Source organism: Muntiacus reevesi, chromosome 2 (genome assembly GCF_963930625.1).
Source record: "Muntiacus reevesi chromosome 2, mMunRee1.1, whole genome shotgun sequence".
Taxonomy (NCBI): domain Eukaryota; kingdom Metazoa; phylum Chordata; class Mammalia; order Artiodactyla; family Cervidae; genus Muntiacus; species Muntiacus reevesi.
The window spans coordinates 182281910-182301125 of record NC_089250.1 but is presented as its reverse complement, the minus strand read 5'-3'; the positions used below and the strand labels follow the sequence as shown (position 1 = coordinate 182301125).

Here is a 19216-nt window from a genome sequence, read left to right as displayed (position 1 = left end):
CAGCCGCAATTCTCCGCCGCGCATGCGCAGGCGCTTGGGTCGCCGTTGAGAAGGTGCTGCGGCCGCGCCAAAGGTAGGAGGAGTCGGGCTTTGGGGCCGGGAGTCTGCACCCAGGAGAGGAGGTCCGGCCGCCTCAGGCCTTTCTCGCTCTCCTGAGAGAAAAGAGCCTTCCTTGCCCGCCGCCAGCCGCGATTAGAGGCAGGAGCCGGGCTTGGGTAGAAGGGGCCAGGGCTGTCTGAACGGAAGATGGGTGGGGGGATCCGGATACCCGTGGGTCACCGCCCGGGCGTCCGACTGGCGATCGGAATTCGCCGTCTGCCTTTGTAGACGCCAGAGTCCTTGGCAGCCCTTCCCCAGGTGGCAATCCGTGTGTCACCGGGTTGGGGGAGGCGGGGGGTCTGCCCCGCACCTGCCCATTCATTTTTTTCCGCGTCTGCTGTGAGCCTGGCCACGGTAGGTACCAAGCTGGGTAGGCAGAGTCCCCGGCCCTCTGGAAAGTTGCCGTCTCGTTCGGATCTATTACTTCCCTTAGCAAATACCGATAGAGCGCCTATAGCAGATACACTGTTTTAGACAAATACCGGCAGAGATGTGGCGACTCAGGGCGTTGTGGAGGCTGCAGTTTGCTCCAGCTCCCACGTCCAGCAGTTTGCTTGGCTTGACGTTTCAGGCGATCAGACACGCATCTCTGCTTCTCCGTGCAGTCTTCTCTCCCACCACTTTCTCTGGTGCTCCGGATCCTACCAAACTCTTTGCGGTTAATTCAACAGATTACTGTCGAGCACTTAAGTCAGGCACCTTGCCAGCCAAAGAGAATACAAAATGAGCACGTGCCCTCCTGAAGTTTTGAGCTTAGTAGGGGACACATAACAAGCTACTGAATAAAAATATAAGAGCCAATGCCCTGGAACCACACTGCCTGGATTGGATCCCAGCCTGCCTCTTGAGAGGCTGTGTAAACTTGAGCCAGTTTCTCATTCTTGTGCGTGGTTCCTTGCTGTAAAGAAGGGGTGTCAATAGGTCCTACCTAGTAGAGTTGTTGTAAGTATTAAACTAGTTAGACTTGTAAAGCTCTTGGGATGGCTGCCTGCACAGTAGGCATTCAATAAATCTATTACGTGTGATAATAACGTGATAAATGCCACTGTGAAAACAGTGTGTGATGATAGAAAATAAATGGGAGTGGAGAGGGTTCAATTAGATAAAGACTGGGAATAGAAGCTTCTCTAAAGAGATGGAAGATGAAAATGAGTCAGCCATGCAAAGTAGATTCTAGGTGTGTGTGTCTGCTCCACTCTGGAAAACTAGATGATTAATGGATTACCTGGACCATGGAAACTGCCTTATGGTATCTGAAATGAACTCTCTACCATTGGGTTATTCAGTTTTGATTTTCAAAACTCCACTAAACTGTGCCAATATAAATAATCACAGCTGTAAGGCCCAGCCTTTGCACATGGGCAGCATTCTGGTCACGTGGGTTAGAATGGCTGGGGTGAGAGAACAGAGAAAAGTGACCTTTTTCTGATTTGGAAAAATTGATTCTGTCAATGAAGGATGAGCCTGCTGTCTTTGGTTTCTTCAAGTGCACATTCCCTCTTTCTCTCTCTCATTATATTGCTTGCTGATAGAGCCTCTGAGAGCTGAAGGCCTTGGACCAGAGATAGTTTTTCTGGATTCAGGGACCATCTTGATTCTGTGGTGACTGCTCTTCATGGGATTCATTCCCCAGACTCTGGTAAAAACTATATTCTTCCAAGATGCACATGTTTTGCTGCCCATGGAAGAACACACTTTGATAGATCTTTAGGTCCCTCTCCCCTGTCGTGTTGCGGCAACCTGTAGGATGATTAGTTTGTGTTAACCAGGCTATAGCTGAGTATTTGGCGGATGTATTGTTACCCTGAAGACTTTACCCATACTCCACATGCTCTTGTACCTTCCTGGGAGAAATGACATAAAATGACAATGTCTATCTAATTACACTTAAATGCTTTTGGTTTTTCTCAGGTGAAAAGTTAAATGGATCAAATGTGCTTTATCACCATGGGGATCCTGGAGAATCACCTAAGCACCAGGGCCACATGTATTCTCTCTCGGAGGCATCTACTGGACAACAGACCCTCTCAGATGTGAACTTTAATAAAGGTAAGCTTTCAGTGTGCTGAACAAAGGTTCAGTTTGAAGAAAGACATTTTAAAAAATTTATTTATTTTTCCTTCTTTGTTGTGCTGGGTCCTCACTGCTCGCAGACTTTCTCTAGTTGCAGTGAGCCAGGGCTACTCTTCATTGTGGTGCATGGGCATCTCATTGTGGTGGCTTCTGTTATTCCAGAACACAGCCTCTAGGCTCACGGGCTTCAGTAGTCGCCGCATGCGGGCTCAGTAGTTGTGGCCCATGGGCTAAGTTGCTCTGTAGCACGTGGGATCTTCCCAGACTGGGAATCAAACCCATGTCCCCTGCATTGGCAGGTGGATTCTTATCTACTGGACCACCGGAAAGTCCAAGAAAGACATTTTAAATCATTATGGAGGGAGGGAACAGTACATCCTGCTCAACTGTACAAATTCTCCAGGTACTACAGTGAGAAGCAGCAAGGAACCATAATGAAGCTTCCAGTGTGAATGAGGCCTGGCCAGGCTCACACTCGGGTTCACTTTCTCACCTGTGCACACGCCCGCATATCGACCCTCACTTCTCCCAGGACCAGCCTGAAAGCCTTCAAACCTGTCAGATGATGGATGAGTCAGATGATGACTTTCAGGAACTCTGTGCCAGCTTTTTCCAAAGGGTGAAAAAGAATGGCCCCAAGGAAGTGTCAAAGGAAAAGAAGACACAAAAGGCCTCCAACGGCACCCAGATAAGAAGCAAACCAAAAAGGACCAAACCAACTGCTTCTAAGAGCAAAACCCTGCAAGGCCCCACTGAGAGGAAAACTCGCCCTAGCCGCCAGGTCCTACGGACTCAAAAGCACAGGGCACCCAAGAGGCCAGAGACTGAACCAGCTCCCCCTGAAAACACCGAGGGAGGTGTACACACTTCTGCTGTACTCCAGGATAGTGTGTGGAGCACCCAGACAGGTAACCAGTCAGAACCTCTGCCAGAGAGAACACCAGAGGTGATTTGTACCATTTTAAACCAAGGATCAGAAAACTTTCTGAAAGCTAGTAAGTTTCTTTGGCTTTGCCGGCCGTACAGTCTCTTTCGCAAACTACATCTTAGATGATGTGTAATTGAATGGGCTGTGTTCCAGCAAAACTTCATTTACAAAAATAGGCAGCCTGCCCAAGACTATAGTTTGCTGACTCTTGTTTTAAACAATAGTCATTAAGAAAATATTCATAACCCTTGTATGAATTCTCTACATGATATATTTGGGGCCGTCTGCTCTTTCATTTTCCTATTAACGTTTACATCATGCAGTTAACATGAGTTTGTGTTTTTTTTTTAATGAACATGAAAATAATGCTACTTCTCTCATTTTCTTGAGTTCATTCCAAAGTGGGTAAGTTGCAGTGGGTGAGCCAATTTGGTTAGGCTGCTGAGAAGGTAGAAGGCCTGTGCCATGTGGGTTTGAGTCCCAGGAGAATCTTCTTGTCCTTCCTATCTCCTCCAAACACCTTTTATTGTTCTCTGTTTATTTGTTTAAAGCAACTTGCTCACCCTGCCACCCTGGTGTATTAAACCACATGCTCAACATACATTCTTCATGCAGAACTGAAAACCAGCCTTGCATATATAATATAGCACAAGATCTTTGGACTCAGTTCTGTTTTTAAATTTTTCTCACCTTCACTTCCTGATCTTAAATAATGTTTTTTACCTATGTGGTCAGCATGACCTCCCCAGTGCAGTGGTGGTAAAGCCTTAGCTCAGAGACTGTTGTAAGGCTTCATTAATATTGCCAAAACATTATTGGTCTTTTACGCTCCCTTTGAGAGTGTAGTGAAAGCTATGCTTGATTTCCTCCAGACCACTGCACTGCTCCCACTAAAAACACACCTGCGAGGGTGACATGCAGCATCAGGGGATGCATGGATCCCCCCAGAGGTCATCTTCAGATACCAAGTTAAAAGAGAACTTCTGGCCTAGAAAGATACAAGTGTTTGTCATTAATAACTCTTTAATAACAGCTTTATAGAGATACAATTCACATTCTATAAAATTGACCCCTTGTAAGTGGACGGTTCAGTGACTTTATTCACAGAGTTGTGCAACCATCCCCACCACTTAATTTTAGAACATGTTTATCACCTCAGAAATGTGCCCCCTCCCGTCACAGATACATATGGCGGGGGTATTTTTATCACCACAAACAGTGAGGCTACCAAAAAGCAATCAGTATTTTAGAGTTACACCTAATGTAGTCAGTAAAGGACCCCTTTGAAATCTGAGGTCTTTGAAACTAGAAGAACCTTCAGTTTCTCCTGCTAGAACTGACACATGTGAATGTTCTCCTCCTTGCCAGAGGCCACCACGGACAACCTCTCACAGCCCCCTCCTTCCTGTCTGATTGCGATGGCGCCAAGTCCCTCCAAACCCAGGGCGGCAGAGCTGGTGCTCCAGCGAATGCAGCAGTTCAAGAGAGTAGACCCTGAGCGTTTAAAACGAGCTTCCAAAGGCTGCTCGCTCGAGGCTGCACCTGAAGAGAATGTCCCAAAGGGCCCTCAGGATGTGATGGCGGTAAACGGTATGAAGGGAGCACTGTCTTCCCAATAGGGATGACGTTGGGGGAAAGGGGTCAGGAAGGAGCCTGCTTTCTCAGCCTGGGGTGGGCCTTCTGTCCCACGCTCTGCCTCTGCCACTCTGGCCAGAGAACAGAGGGTCACCTGGGTCATTTCTCACTTAGCTTCTTTGAGAAGGTACCACTTCCTCTTTTTTTTACTTTGATTTCTCATTACAAAAATTTTCCCATTCAAAAGAGTCAGAAAAATATTTTACATTGAAGTCCCTATGCTCTCAACCTAGATTTAACAAACAGTGGACATTCTGCCACACTTTTCTCTATAAATGGACACTTCTGTACCATCGGAAAGCAAGTCATAGATATCATGATGCTTCACCCCTAGACTCTCCTACATAACCACAATACCATAAACACGTGTGATTCCAGAACACTGCTTGCTGTCCAGCTTACGTTCAGATTTCCCCCGTTACCCCAAGGACCGCTTCTGTAGCGAACTCTTCCTGAACAAGGATTCGTCACCTGCTGCTTATAGCCGTGGCTCAGTAGTCCCTCTGGTCTAGACTCTATAACAGTCTCTTGTCTTGTCCTTGTTTTTTGTGGTACTGACTTCTTGAAAAATCCAGGACAATTGTCTTTTAAAACTCCCCACTTTCTGGATTTGCTTGTTTTTGCCTGTTGTCATTTAACCCTTTCCTGCAGGGAAGTGCCATATGCTGCACATTGTACCACCCCAGGAGGCTTGGACTGTCAGGTGGTGCTTTATCCCCTAAACAACAGGAATCCTATCCCTGGTGAAAATACACAAAAGGAAAAGAAATAGGAAGAAACTATTGACAGACCTACAGCCAGTAAATCCATAGTTTCCCAGTATTTACTTGCAGGTTTCACCTCAAGACTACTGAGCTTCCTCAGGCTACCCCAAAGGCCCACACAGCTGACACAGCGATGTGGCATCAATCCTTGGTCCACGGGGCACCAAGCGGTGCAAAGGGGTCACTCAGCCAGTGCGTGAGCCCAACACCTGCCCTGCATGTGACTCAGTTGTTTCCATCAGTCTTCACATCATACCAGTAATAAACAGGAGAGATAAACCATTTTTTTGTTTAAAATAAGTACTGAACCAAAATGAAGTATGCTGCTTTTCTGGCTTTGTTCTTAGGGCATATCCTGCGTGAGTGCCAAGGGTCTGCTCCGGCAACATCAGGTATGACAGGGCCGCAACAGTGGGCACGGCCGCCTTGGGCACCATCCCAAGATTAGAATCAGTCCATCCTCTGTTCTGATGCCAAGAAAAACCAAGAGCAGCATTCCACTCTGACCTGGAAGGGCAAGAAAAAGTCAGAGCAGTAGGAGAGATTGAGCTTTAAAGGGGAAACCTAGGATTCACTGGAGTAGGAGCCTTACAATCCTGGGATGCCCAGGGTTGCCACTTTAGCAGAAATGGGAAACAGAAGGCAAATTCTTCAGGACTCTGATGCTCAGAGTGGTCCTGGACCAGCCGCATCAGCCTCGCCTGGAAGTTGGCCAAAATGCAGAGTCTCAGGCTCCACCTAGCCCCCCAGAGTGCCAGCCTCCCGACCTGCACTTTAACGAGCTTCCTGGGGGTGTTTGTGCCTGTTAAAAGTTTGGGGAGTACCCTGCTTGGTGTCCGGTCTCCCCGGACGGGGCCCCACACGAGGCGGAGCAGTGCTGGGTCTGGGCTCCTCAAGCCCCACCCAGCATCCATGCTCCGTGAGGTTCAGTGACGAGCTGGTCCTCATGGGTGTTTTCGTCTCCACAGGGTGTGGGCCCAAGCTCCCCACCACAGAAAGCGACACCACAGTGGCCTTGGCCCTCCAGCAGGAGCTTGGGCAGGAACAGGTGTCCGCACCCGACGACAGCCTGGAGGAGAAGGGGTTGTTCTTTTGCCAGATCTGTCAGAAGAACCTCTCAGCCATGAACGTGACACGGAGGCAGCAGCACATGAACCGGTAGGAGCAGCTCGGCCGTCACCTGTCTTTGCTCACTTTGCCCATAAGTGTGACCAGCTCCAAGGCTCCTGTGGAATCTCCAGGGGGGAATCTTGAGATTAGTACTTCAGTATCAGGGTTGATCCAGCCTTGCTTTTTTTTAAAAAACAGCTTAAGATATAATTTGTATACCATACAATTCAGCATTTAAAGTGAACAGTGCAATCATGTTTACCTAATGCATACAGAGTTGTGCAGCCGTCACCACGGTCAGCCCCAGACCCATGAGGCAGGCACCCCCATTTCCCTCTTTTCCTCAGCCCCTGGCAACCACTCACCTGCCGTCTGTCTCTGGGGACTTGCAGTTCCAAACATAAGTGGACTCACAATATGTGGCCTTTTGTGTCTGGCGTCTTTCATTCATCAGAGTGTGTGCAGGGGTCATCCATGGTGTGCTGTCTCAGTGCTTCTCTCCTTTTTATGGTTTGATGATATTCTTCTGTATGGATGGACCACATCCTGTTCATCCACTCATCCACTGATGGACATCTGTCTCCACCTTTTGGGTTTTGTGAATAGAGCTACTGTGAACACACTTTTCATGTATTTGCTTGAGTATCTGTTTTCGGTTCTTTGGGGTTTGTACTTAGGATTAGAATTGCTGGGTCACATGTTGAATCTGGTGACTCTGTGTTTAATATATCCTTGCTTTCCTCAGACACCTTTGCTCACAGAAACCTAAATGCAGTGTCTGGAGGCTGACTGCCGGCTGTGGGGAGGGACCAGCTTGTGGGGGGAGCAAACCTTGGCCCATAGCACAACCACGCTGACCTGAGCCCCATCTACAATCACATGACCAGGCAAGGGTGGTCCCACCTTTGCTGTCTTCCTCCAGGTGCCTGGATGAGGCTGAAAAGGCACTGAGATTTCCCATGCCTCAGATCCCTGAATGCCCCATCTGCGGCAAGCCATTTCTCACCCTGAAGAGCAGAATCAGTCACCTGAAACAGTGTGCGGTGAAGATGGAGGTCGGCCCGCAGCTCCTGCTCCAGGCTGTGCGGCTGCAGACGGCTCAGCCTGTGGGCGTCTCGGGCACTCCGGCACCCAGGTAAATCAAAGGAAAAGGAAGAAAAATCGAAGTATGTTGATTTTTTTTAAAAAAGAAAAAGGGCTTTTGTAGTGGCGGAGGACAACAGAGCGCTGATTCTGGAGATGAAATGCTTCAGAAGGAAATTGGGTACAGAATCCACAGGGACTGGGAGGGGACAGCACTCCATCCTCAGAGGCTCGTAAACAGACCAGCTGGCAGGGACTGGTTTCCACGAGTCCTTCCCGAGATCCTCCCGTCCCTGACAGTTTGAGCACAGAAGCCACTGATCCTTCTGTATGTTGGATCCACGTTTACCCCTTTCCTCTCATTGCCCCCACTGAGGAGAAGGGGTCCAGCCCTCCCGGGTCGAGCGGGGACCCTCAGAGCAGGAACTGCTCACCCCTCTAGCCTCACTCACCTTTCGGTTTAGCTGCCATTTAAGCCTCAGCGATGGAGCTGGCTGTCTGAAGCGGAAGGGAGCCACCACCAAGAAGGAGCCATGGAAGAGGCGGAAGGTCACTGGGCCCGAGGCACCATCCGAGGACCTGCTGGTGGCCATGGCTCTGTCCCGCTCGGAGACAGAGCGGGAGGCGGTGCCGGCAGCGCTCAAGCTGGGGAACGCTTTTGCAGAGAGGATGAGACTAGGAGCAGGTGCGGTGGCTGAGGGGGTTGCTGAGAAGCCTGGCCGCGCGGCAGCTGCCGAAGCTTCCCCTGGGGTCCCCGGTGGGAGGATGACTCCGTGCTGCTTCTGTTTTTTCTCTAGATAAGAAAACCCGCAAGAAGAAAACCCCCGCGTCTCCCCCACAGCTATTAGTCCAGGACCCGGAGACCACGGGCCGGCAGATAGAGGACCGCGTGGCCCAGCTCCTGTCGGAGGAGGTGGAGCTATCCAGCACGCCGCCGCTCCCTGCCAGCAGGATCCGAGAGGAAGAGCTGGCCAGGGGCAGCTGGGCCCTGCGACCACCCGGAGGGGCGCAGAACTTGCTGTGGGAGGCCAGTGCCCTGACCGGGGCTGGGGCCCTGGAGTCCTTTTACACGGCCAGCCTGGTGCCTCCCCTGGTGCCCCAGCGGCCCGCCAAGGTGTGCTCCCTTCCGGTGGGGCAGGTGGGCTTGGGGGAGAGGGTGGCGGCTCCGGCTGCAGCACCAAGCGCGGAGGGGAGGAAGCCGAGGTCCGTGGTGTGGAGTCAAGGGTGTTGTCTTTGCAACAACCAGACGGTTTGCACAGTAGGAACTGGGAGGCCCACAGGTTTTCAAATGTGTTAAGATTCTGGAGAGTTCAGAATTATACCAGGTCCTACCCTGAACTGGTATAATCTGCCTGTGATGGGATCCAGGAACCGGACAGGCCTGTGTACAGGTGTCTGGAATCGGCACTCACATGCTCGAAACAATTTAGATGATGCTAGGAGGGCGGGGGCCCCTTTTGTAGACGCAAAGGCCCCAGGCGTGGCCCCTGCCAAGGCAGAGGCGCCTGCTGACAGGGGTAACGGCGACAAGCTTCCCAAGTGGCTCTGGCTAGGGCTTGCTCCCCAGGGACCCTCGAGGTGGTGGTGACTGTGGAGGCCACACACTCACTCTGGCTCACCTGCTTCTTTCAGGGTCTCACACAAGAGCCCATGCGGCTGCCACGGCCACCCAAGCTGCCAGAACTGAGTGTGGGAACACCCCCTTCTGCCCACGGCTCCCAGTCTGTGGGCCACAGCCTCCAGGGCCCAGTGCCCTCCGCCAGCCAGAGGGAGCGCCAGGCCCTGCAGGATCTGCTGGAGCTGGCGGGAGAGGGGTTGCCCGCCAGCCCATGCAGCAGGGACCTGGCTGACTCGGGAGGGGCTGCAGGTGAGGCCCCAACCCTTAGGGCCTCCCCGCCATGGTATCAGGGCTGCGATGGCCACTCGGGTCTGCAGTCCCGGTTCACCCTATCTGGCGGGAGGAGGTAGTCTCTCTGGGTGCTTTCCTTCCTCCCCAAAGGTGAATGTGACTTAGGCGAGTCCGTCAGTTTTCCTTCAGCTTTGACCGAGGACAGAGCCTTTTGCCAGAGCAAGTGGTTTGAGGGTTGATTTTGGCTTTCTCTCCCGAGTACAACTCTGCTGGGTGGGGGTGGTGGTGCAGTTGGCCTCTGGGCATATCACCTTCCATGACGACGTCCTCGGGTCAGCCCAGGTGATGCTCTTTCCCAGGTGGTTGATGTTTTTAACCTGCAAATCCTTTCAGGGATGGACTTGTCACTCGGCGGCCTTCCGCTGACTGGGTTTGTCCTGCCAGCCAAGGAGAAGTACCTGGAGGAGGGCGGCCGGGCTTCGGTGAGCATGTCTGATCCTGCTCGCGGCTCCATGGTCATGGCTGTGATGCTTGTTCAGTGCAGCCGGCTCACAGTCAGCCTCCAGGCCCCTGCAGAGTCCACAGACACCCCTTGACGGCCTTTGAGCTGAACCAGGCAAGCGCCCACAGGACCTCCTGTCCCATCCGGGCTCTGCCATGAGGCTTCTGTCCCTTTCATTGAACACCAGGGGCACCTCAGTAGCCCGGCCCCGGGAGCCTACTCTGTCCTGGGGCCCGGGAAACACCCTTGCTCTGTGAGGGTGATTCATCCAGCCAATGGGACTGAATGACTGACTCGCAAGAGTTCTGGAGGCCTCCAACTAACAGTTCATGTTCTGCATTGGTAACTTTCTGGATTAGAAACTGGGTTTTCCTTAGAGAAGTTATCATACCGTGAGCACATCGCTATCAGCTGAACGCCCATCACCAGGTTCTCCCTGGGAACGTGGCATGTGTCAGAGAAGGGATATGGACTCCTTCCAGCCGACCCCACAACTGCTTGGGCTAAGGTCCCACCTGTCACATCCGGCTGGGCTGGTGGCTTCCTTGCGGAAACCTAGCAGCTGCTGACGCCACCACCGCGTCCCGTGAGGCCATCACCCATGCCTCTCCATGCGCCGGGCCTCCGTCTCCACGGGCCAGACCTCCTGTCTAGGCCGGGGATTGGGTGTGACAGAGAACTTGAGAAAGGACTGGGTCTTGCTGTTCCATGTCTCTGAGGGCCTGAATGTAACTTCAGGGTGGAGCCTGACATCAGACCTTGTGGGGAGCAGCAGGAGGCCCTGACTGGCCGCCTACGCCCTGTCTGTTGGGCACCTGCATGGTTGGGGGGCCACAGTGGGAGTGGCCACTCTCTCCCCTCTCGTTTCAGCTTGCACTTGGTTTGCTGGTGGCTGACTTCAGTGCCATGGTCAACAACCCACACCTGAGCGACATTCAGTTTCAGACAGACAGTGGGGAGGTGCTCTATGCCCACAAGTTTGTGCTGTATGCCCGATGCCCACTTCTCATGCAGCATGTAAGTGCGTGGCCAGGTGGCCTCCTTCCCCTCCTCCCCCTTTGCTCTTTTCCCTCCTCCTTTCCCTCCCTCTTACCCCTTTCCCCCCTTCCACCCTCCCCTCTGTGCCCAGCCTCTCCCTCTGTCTTCCTGCCCCCTTTCCTCCCCACACCCCCACTCTCCGCCCTCTGCCCCTGACCTGTTCTTCCTCTGATGCATCAAGGTTGTGCTTCCCTGGAGAAGACAGGTTTGAGGTCAAGAAGTGCTATGAGGAGATGAGCTCAGGGTTGGGAAACATCAGATTTCTTGTTCCGTTGAATAAAAATCCTTTTTTCCCCAGAACTGTTTCCTTTTCCTCTATTTACATTATCAGTGAAGTCGTATAATCACCTTCTGTTTTTTTCTGCCATGCTGTGTGGCTTGAGGAATCTTAAATTCCCCAACCAGAGATTGAACCCTCGCCCTTGGCAGTGAGAGTGTGAAGTCCTAGCCACTTCCCTAACTGACCTCTTTAAGGCTGAGCTGCTATGACATTTCTGTGTTGTCATGTCGACTTGAACATGGCATTACAAGAATCCTGGAAACTGCTGCCAGCCTTGTCAGAAGGTTCTAGTGCCTTTGATAGGCTTGTCGAGAGAGAACTGACTGGCTTCTTGAGCCTCTCTCACTGACTTGAGTTTGGAAACAGACAAGTTTTGTGCCCTAACCTGCAGAATTCCTGGTCAGCTAAACGGAGCGACTCTGGCTAACGCCTATCCCGGGACGAGATCCGAGGCTCCCAGAACCTCCTGAGGCCTGTTTTGCCCCGGGTCACGGCTGTCCCATCAGTAACTCTTCCATGTGCATCTGTCCTCAGGTAAACAGTGAAGGCTTCCTGGCTGAAGAGGACGGTGACTCGAGGCACCAGCGCGTGCTGCTGAGTGACGTCAGCGCCGAGGCCGCCCAGGCGTTCCTGCATTACCTCTATGCTGCCGACAGCGTCCTGACTCCCCAGCTGGCCCCCGACCTGCGCTCTCTGGCCCAGAGGTCTGGGCTATTCTTTCCACTTCCTTCTTGGTTTTTGACAGTAACCAACAGGGATTATCTGGTTGATGGCCCATGAGAGGTCAGGGCTGAGTCCTTCCTGTACCTTTTAATCCCAAGTTTATGGCCAGTGGTGACCTTGAACAGGGTATACTGACTGGGATTCTGGCCACAGGGAACATTTGGAGGGGAGCCCCGTGACTCACTCGCTGGGAGTGACGAGGGGGTGGTCTCAGCCCCCACCCCCAGCACCACCACTCCTCGGCAATTCTGCCACCAGAGCTGCCCAACGGCCGCCCCTCCAAGTCCCAGAAGGTGGACGTGAGCAGGATGCTTGCTCTGACGCCCCTGACGCTGCAGCTGCCCGGTCTTTCCACCCCCACATCCTGCTTCCCGACGAGGCCTCTGGGGTGGAACCTGGGGAGGGGCAGGCTCGGCCTCTGGGGTCTCCAAGGCGCCGATGAGACGGCAGAGCGCCAGGCAGGCCGGTGCACGCATCTGGGCTGACCCGAACCGGCTTGGGCGTCCGCGTGTGTCAGTCCCAGTGCTTTGGGTCCGGTCACAGAACCACCCAGCCCCACGGTCCTCCTCAGCCCACACTCAGGCTGCACAGCGGCCCTCCCCAAAGGCTGTGTTTCTAGAGCTGAGTGGCCTGGGGCATTGCTGGGCATGAACATGGGCACCGTCTCCACAGGGGAGTAGGGAAGGGCTAGGGAGAGTCATGGCCGTCCAGCCCGTGAGGACTCCTGCCCTGAGCCTCCTGAGCCAGGGCGCTGCCTCTGCGCAGGGGTGGTGACGCGTGGCTTTCCTGTTGCAGGTTTGGGGTGAGTGAGCTTGTTCACCTGTGCGAACAAGTGCCCATTGTGACGGATGCAGAAAGTGGACAGCAAAAGGAGCAGGAAGATGAGGACGCTGACGGCAGAGTGGAGACTTTCCAAGAGCTCCTGCGTTCTGTGTGGCTGGGTGAGGAGGAGGGAGCAGAGACCCTGCTGAAACCTGAGGGCCGTGAAGAAGACAGAGAAAAGGTCAACGAGGAGGAGATGGAAGAAATTTATGAATTTGCAGCTACTCAGCGAAAGCGGCTCCAGGGGGAGAAAGCCCCAGAGCCAAAGGAAGAAGGCAACCTGCTCAGGGAGGATGGTCCAGTTTCTGGGGAAATCCTCACAAGCAAACAGGAGAAAGAACAGTCAGAAAATGCAGGGCAGTTGGAATCATCCGGGCAAGGAAGAGATGAGACCCCGGCCAAATGGGGAAACACAAGACCGTCCACACTCCTGCCCCCCAGCGACCAGGCTTTGAATGGGGAAGAGAAAGCAGAGGCCTCTAAGGGAGTACTGGCTCCTCCCCGCTCCTCCAGCCCCGCCCAGGGCCGGGCAGAGAGGCAGGAAAACGCCCCTCTGTGCTCAGTTGATGATGATAATGATCAACAGCCTTTTTCATCACCTCAAGCTGGATACCCTGAACTCTCCCGGGTGATGAGCAATCGGGAGAAAGGAAATAGGACCATCCAGGAAAGGGAGGTAGAGGGTTTCCATCCCTCTGCCCACCAGCAGGCACACCCCTCACACTCATGCTTCTTCCCACCACAGCCCCATCAAAGCCGGAGTCCTCGCCAGCCACGTCCTCACCCCCATAGCCCCAGTGACCTCCAGCTGCAGGGCACAGCTTCCAGTGTGGCCTCCCAGAACTCATCACCGAAGCCAAAGAGGGCCAGGCGCCTTCCCTTATCACGTGAGGACCCAGGCCAGAAAGACAATGAATGTAGTTCCCCATTAGAACGCAGAGGTAAAGGTGTCCTGATCTTCCCAGAAAAATCTCCACCCATGGATCTAACCTGGTCAGGACCTGGCCGCCAGAGCTCTAGGCCTGAGACTTCTCCCTGCAGCGTGAACAGAGAAGATGAGGTGATCCTGTTACTGGATTCAGATGAAGAGCTGGAGCTGGAGCAAGCCAAAGCAAAATCATTTCTGAACAGTCCCACAGAAGACAAGAAAGTTCTGGAAGTCAGCGCCAAGTCCTCTGAATTGTTCTCCATCATCGACCTCGACACAGAGCAGGAGCCTCCCCAAAGCCAGACAGGAAGCCAGGCCCCGCTGCCGCAGGAGGTGGAGGGGCGCCTGGGGGCCAGCGTCGAGGAGGACAGCACCACCACGGACACCTCGTGGCTGATACCCGCCACTCCGCTGGCTGGCAGGAGCTGCGACTGTTCCTCGCAGACCCAGATCACAGGCCTCAGGGCCAGGCCACCAGCAGACCCGCTGACTCCGCCCACGCCCAGAGCCCTGTTAGAGAACAGGGAGGAACCCGAAGCCACGAGTAAGTTTTCGGTCATCGTACCCCAGACGTCGTCCCCACGCCTGGGCCCCACCACTCCTGGAAGCTCTGACGGGAGAAGGCTGGTCTGCAGGAGCGCATCCAGCCCCCGCCGCAGACGCCTCCCATGCGCTTCTCCTCTGGCTCCCCGACCCATCTTAGGAGGCCTTGCCGATCTCCCTGGGGAGCTCCCAAGGTGCCCGCCTCCTCCGCAGAGCCCGGCGGCTCGGGCTCCTGTGAGTGAAGTGGTGGAGGTGGAAGACAGTGAAGACGAGCAGGAGGCAGCCTCCCAGCAGGCGAGCAGCAGCCCCCTGCTGGACGGCGACCCCCCGATTCCAGCCGAGGACTGGTGCTGGCATGTGGAACCCCTCTCACCAATCCCCATTGACCACCTGAACCTTGAGCGGACGGGCCCCTTGAGCACCAGCAGCCCCAGCAGCAGGACAGAGGGGGCCCCAGACAGCAGGGACTGCCGCTCCCCGGCACTGCTGGGCACCACCCCCGTCCGAGGGAGCCACACTGGCCGGAGGAAGTCTCGAGAGAAGTCCTCTGGGGCTGGCTCCCCTGGGAGCCACCGGCAGAGCTTTCTGAACTCAGCTCTGTGGGATGACTGGAACGAAGAAGATCAGAGGTCCTCAGAGGCTCTTCCTCTGCCCCAGACGCCACACGCAGATGGAGCCCAGAGGTCACACGAGTTACAGACGCCAGGTGAGTAGTGGGAGGGTGTTTGTCTTTGTTTCACACTGAGGGGCGTGAGGAGCCACAATGACAGCGAGGGGCGGCCAGCCCTCCCCTTGCCTGCCTGACTTTCTCCGCGGTTGGGGAGGAAAGGCCTGCTGTCAAACGTACACTTCTTAAGCTAGTAAGTGGGGGCTTCCTAAAGCTGCCTGGATCCTACCACTCACCCGGGCACCTGTTAAGGACCCCTGTCTGCGGCCCCACTCCAGAATACCTCACCGGCACTTCAGGGAGACTGACAAGCCCCTCAGGTTCATCTTAAGAGCAGACACGTGTGGCTCCTCAAATAGTCAAACAATTGCCATTATCACCAGGTCATTCCACTCCACATTCAAAGGACTTGAGATTAGGACTCAAACACATCCTGTACACTTGTGTTCACAGCAGCTCTATTCACGACAGCCAAAAAGTAGAAACAACCCAAATGTCCATCAGCTGATAAGTGAATAAAAGGTGATCCATCCAGACAGTGTAATATTCCTCAGCCATACAAAGCTCTGACACAGGCTGCAGCATGGATGAACCTTGAAAACATGGTGCTCAGGGAGAGAAGCCAGACACAGAAGGCCAGCTTGTGTGATTCCACTGACATGAACGTCCCGATGTACAGGTCCACAGAGACAGAAAGTAGATGAGTGATCACCAGGGGCAGAGGGGGCAGAGAACGGGGACAGACCGGCATGGAGCTTCCTCTGGGGAATGAAATGTTTTAGAATAGGAAAGAGGTGGGGGCTGCACAACGCTGTGAATGTCCTGAGTGCTACCGAGTGGTTCACATGAAAAGTTACATGACTTTCATCTCAAAAGAAAACCAGGCCAGGTTCCACCCCAGAGCTGCTGCTTCAGGAGATCTGGGGTGTGACCAAGAATTTGCATTTCTAACAGGTGCCCAGGTGGCGTGTGAGAACCACTTTGGGAGACTTGAGACCAGGGGATCTTAGAACTGAGGGGAGATTCACGGGGGTGACAGACTCTCTGAAATTGTATAAAGAACGTTGTGCATTTTTCAGGAGACTTGTTTTTATTGGTGTCTCAAAAGACTCCATCTCATAAAAAGGAGAACCAAAGTCCATGTACCTAAGCTGTCTTTTAAATACTGATTAAAAAAAACAACAACAGCATTACTAAGATGTTATTCACATGCCATAAAATTCACCCTTTCAAGTGTATAATTCAGTACTTTTAATACAATATTCTGCAACTGTCTGATTCCAGGATGTTTGCATCATCACCCAAAAATAAATCCTGTCCCCATAAGCAGTCACCCTACTGCCCCTTCAGCCCGACCCCTGACCCCCACTTACCTGCCTTTGAGCCCCTAGCAGTGTCAGCACCATGGAGCCCCGACCTTCACCGTGTGCCATGTGATGCTTCCTGACGGGAAGACAATGCCAGAGTCAAGCGGGGAAGGGTGGACATCACCGCTCCCCCAGAGTGAGGGCAGCTCGGGCAAGGTATCTGGGTGACACTTCCAGAGTCAGAAGAGGCCCTCCTGCTGAAACGTGTTTCTTTTGTTCTGTCCAGAAGGTGCTGATCGGAAGAACTTGCCCCCGAAAGTGCCCATAACCCCAATGCCAAGGTACTCCATCATGGAGACTCCGGTGCTGAAGAAAGAGCTGGACAGGTCGGTGTCCTTCGGGAAAGCTCGTTCTGAGCTGACCCTCCCTCCTGTGTGTGTCCAGGCTCAGCGAAGTGGGGAACAGGAGGGTCTGCTGTGGGGGTCCACTCTGGGCTTTGGTGGCAGGAGCCTCCGGTTGGTGGGGGCTGTGCATGACTCCTGGCTCTTCACCTACTGTTCCCCATGTGACTCAGGGCTGAGAAACATGCTCCTCCAGGTCACCCGTTGGGGACAGGCCTCCACGTGCCACGTGGGTGGGAATGGGACTCTTACCTTAATGGTCTGAGGATGGAGACCCCGTTTTTTCAAAGAACATCACAACTATCACATTCCAGTGAATTCCACTGTTCACCCTGGGCCCCAGGGAGGTCTTTGCTACCCTGCCACTCACAACTCAGAGTGTGGCCCTTCTGGAATATTCCTGAGTCTGCTCTGTGGGTATTCAGGATGGATACTGAGCTCTGAATGCTCATGAGTCAGGCATTTAAGATTCAAGTACACACAGCCACCAGTTTAATTTGTTGATAACTGTTTGCTCTTTGCTGAAGTGCACCTGTTTCTGCATTCAGGTTTGGGGTTCGCCCTCTGCCCAAACGCCAGATGGTCCTGAAACTGAAGGAGATATTCCAGTACACTCACCAGACGCTGGAGTCAGACTCCGGTGACGAGGGCCAGTCCTCACAGCTGCCCTTGGCGGCTCCCTGCAACCAGACCTACACCACCCAGACCTCTAAGGCTTCAAGAGCAGCTGGCCGCACCCAGCTGGAGGCCCCACCTGGCCGCATTCCCCAGAGGCCCAAGGGACCTGCCAAGACCAAGGGCCCCCAGCATCACAAGCAGCAGCCTGGTGGCAGCATCTCTGCCCTGAGCGTGTCACCAGCCAAGGAGGAGCCTTTGGACCCTGGTGGGGACGCCCAGTTCCCAGCCTCCCAGGAGTCCACGGCCACCTCTGTGGACAGCGGGGACAGCTCCTGCAGCTCACAGAGGTAACCACATGAAAGCACAGGGCCAGTGGCTTCATAGGTCCTCTGACCAGTGAGCCTTGAGAGTTGGCATAAGCGAGGCTTGATGGCCGACACTCAGAAGTCCCAGTTGCCTTCTGGGTTTGGACAACAGGAGACTGAGGTGGGGTTAAAGGTCAACCCCCTGTGGGCCTCCCAGGCAGACCTCTGGGGCTCCCACATGCTCGCCCACAAGTGGGGCCAGCCTAGTGCGGCTGCCCTCAGCATTAGATCCTGGCTGAGAGTGTGGTCCTGCTCAGGCCAGCAGCTGGAGTGCCAAGGACATAGCCGCCTGGGGCTTCCTGCCGCACTAGGGCCGTCCCTGCCATGTGCTGGGCTCACAGGGGACGCAGACACACACTCCTGCCCTCAGAGGCTCCTGGTCTTGGGGTGGAAGTGGAAAGAAGGGGTGTTGCAAGGTGTTACCATCTGGTGCTTTTCAGCTCTTCCTGTGAGTTTGGAGCGTCCTTGGAGTCTGCAGGAGAAGAGGAGGCGGGCGAGGAGGCGGTCAGCGCCTCCCAGGCGGCCGTCCAGGCAGTGGCCACAGAGGAGGCCGTGCGGCGCTATATCCGCTCCCAGCCAGCCCTCTACCGCAAGGTCCTGCTGTACCAGCCCCTCGAGCTGGCGGAGCTGCAGGCCGAGCTGAAGCAGCAGGGCATCCGCATGGCCTCGGGGAAGCTGCTGGACTTCCTGGACACCCAGTGTATCACCTTCACCACGGCCGCCACCCGCAAGGAGAAGCTTGGGAGGAAGCGACGGCAGCCCACGGGCAAGAAGAGGGGCAGAGCCGGCAGGCCCGCCCCTCGCTCCCCAGTCTCGGCCGCCAGCAGCCTGTGAGGGCCTACAGCCCTGTCCATCCACGGGCCGGGCCCCTGCAGTGCTCCCGGGCCTTCTGACCACACTCTGCCCCTGCGAGTGACTGCCCTGGAACAGCCTGCTTTCAGCACCCTGGAGTGTCCTCAGAGTGGTCTGCTGGATGTGGGGCCCAGCCGCCCCCCTCATTGCTGCCCAGTGTTTGTCTCCACGTGTGTCAGGAGGGGTGATGGGCCGCCGCCAGCTGCCAGGGTGGGGCCTGAGCCGGGCGTGTCTTCCACTCTGTCCACCAGTCACAGATGTCTGTGTCCTGAGGCAGGCGGCGGGTCCAGCGCGCCCCTGCCCTGTCTTCCTTCTCGGTGCTTGGGCCTCCACCAGCAGATCGACTGTCCACAGGCCCCAGGTGCTCTGCTGGCCCAGCTGTCCCGTCCAGACACCTGTCATTGTCACCAGCAGTCTCCAAACCAGACAGTCCTGAAGGCCAGCACTGCGCGTCAGCCCCCAAATAAACAGCTGTCTGTTACCTGGTTCTGCCAGTGTATGTGGTAGATGCGGAACACAGGTGAGGGCTGGAAAAGAAGAAAAGTTTGGTCTCTACGTCCTTGTGAATGTCTTGTCTGTTTCAAGTATGGTGCAGTTCATTTTATATGATGTGCAATAAAAACATAAAG

The 19216-nt window shown here is 54.3% G+C and overlaps 1 protein-coding gene across 4 annotated transcripts; it reads left to right on the top strand.

The window, feature by feature from the left end:
* Window positions 1–23: 23 nt before the first annotated feature.
* Window positions 24–19216, top strand: SLX4 (SLX4 structure-specific endonuclease subunit). Of its 4 annotated transcripts, none has more exons than XM_065924202.1 (17): window positions 24–73; window positions 2011–2148; window positions 2576–3080; window positions 4469–4690; window positions 5847–5891; window positions 6468–6657; window positions 7532–7744; window positions 8157–8377; window positions 8490–8806; window positions 9325–9559; window positions 9935–10023; window positions 10914–11060; window positions 11896–12065; window positions 12880–15083; window positions 16638–16737; window positions 17301–17717; window positions 18176–19216. In XM_065924202.1, the coding sequence occupies exons 3-17, from the start codon at window positions 2735–2737 to the stop codon at window positions 18567–18569; spliced, it is 5310 nt and encodes a 1769-aa protein (XP_065780274.1). In that variant the 5' UTR covers window positions 24–73; window positions 2011–2148; window positions 2576–2734; the 3' UTR covers window positions 18570–19216. The 4 variants fall into 4 exon arrangements, with proteins under 4 accessions (XP_065780274.1, XP_065780273.1, XP_065780275.1 ...); XM_065924201.1 differs by lacking the exon at window positions 24–73 and adding an exon at window positions 125–453; XM_065924203.1 differs by lacking the exon at window positions 24–73 and adding an exon at window positions 125–453 and having other exon boundaries at window positions 2472–3080.

What these genes read in the sequence shown, in the direction of transcription:
- SLX4 (XM_065924202.1), top strand. Translation starts at nt 2,735, where the DNA reads ATGATGGATGAGTCAGATGATGACTTTCAGGAACTCTGTGCCAGCTTT. An exon ending in ACACGAGTTACAGACGCCAG is followed by an intron (nt 15,084 to 16,637) that starts GTGAGTAGTGGG and finishes TGTTCTGTCCAG; the next exon opens with AAGGTGCTGATCGGAAGAAC. An exon ending in CTGAAGAAAGAGCTGGACAG is followed by an intron (nt 16,738 to 17,300) that starts GTCGGTGTCCTT and finishes TTCTGCATTCAG; the next exon opens with GTTTGGGGTTCGCCCTCTGC.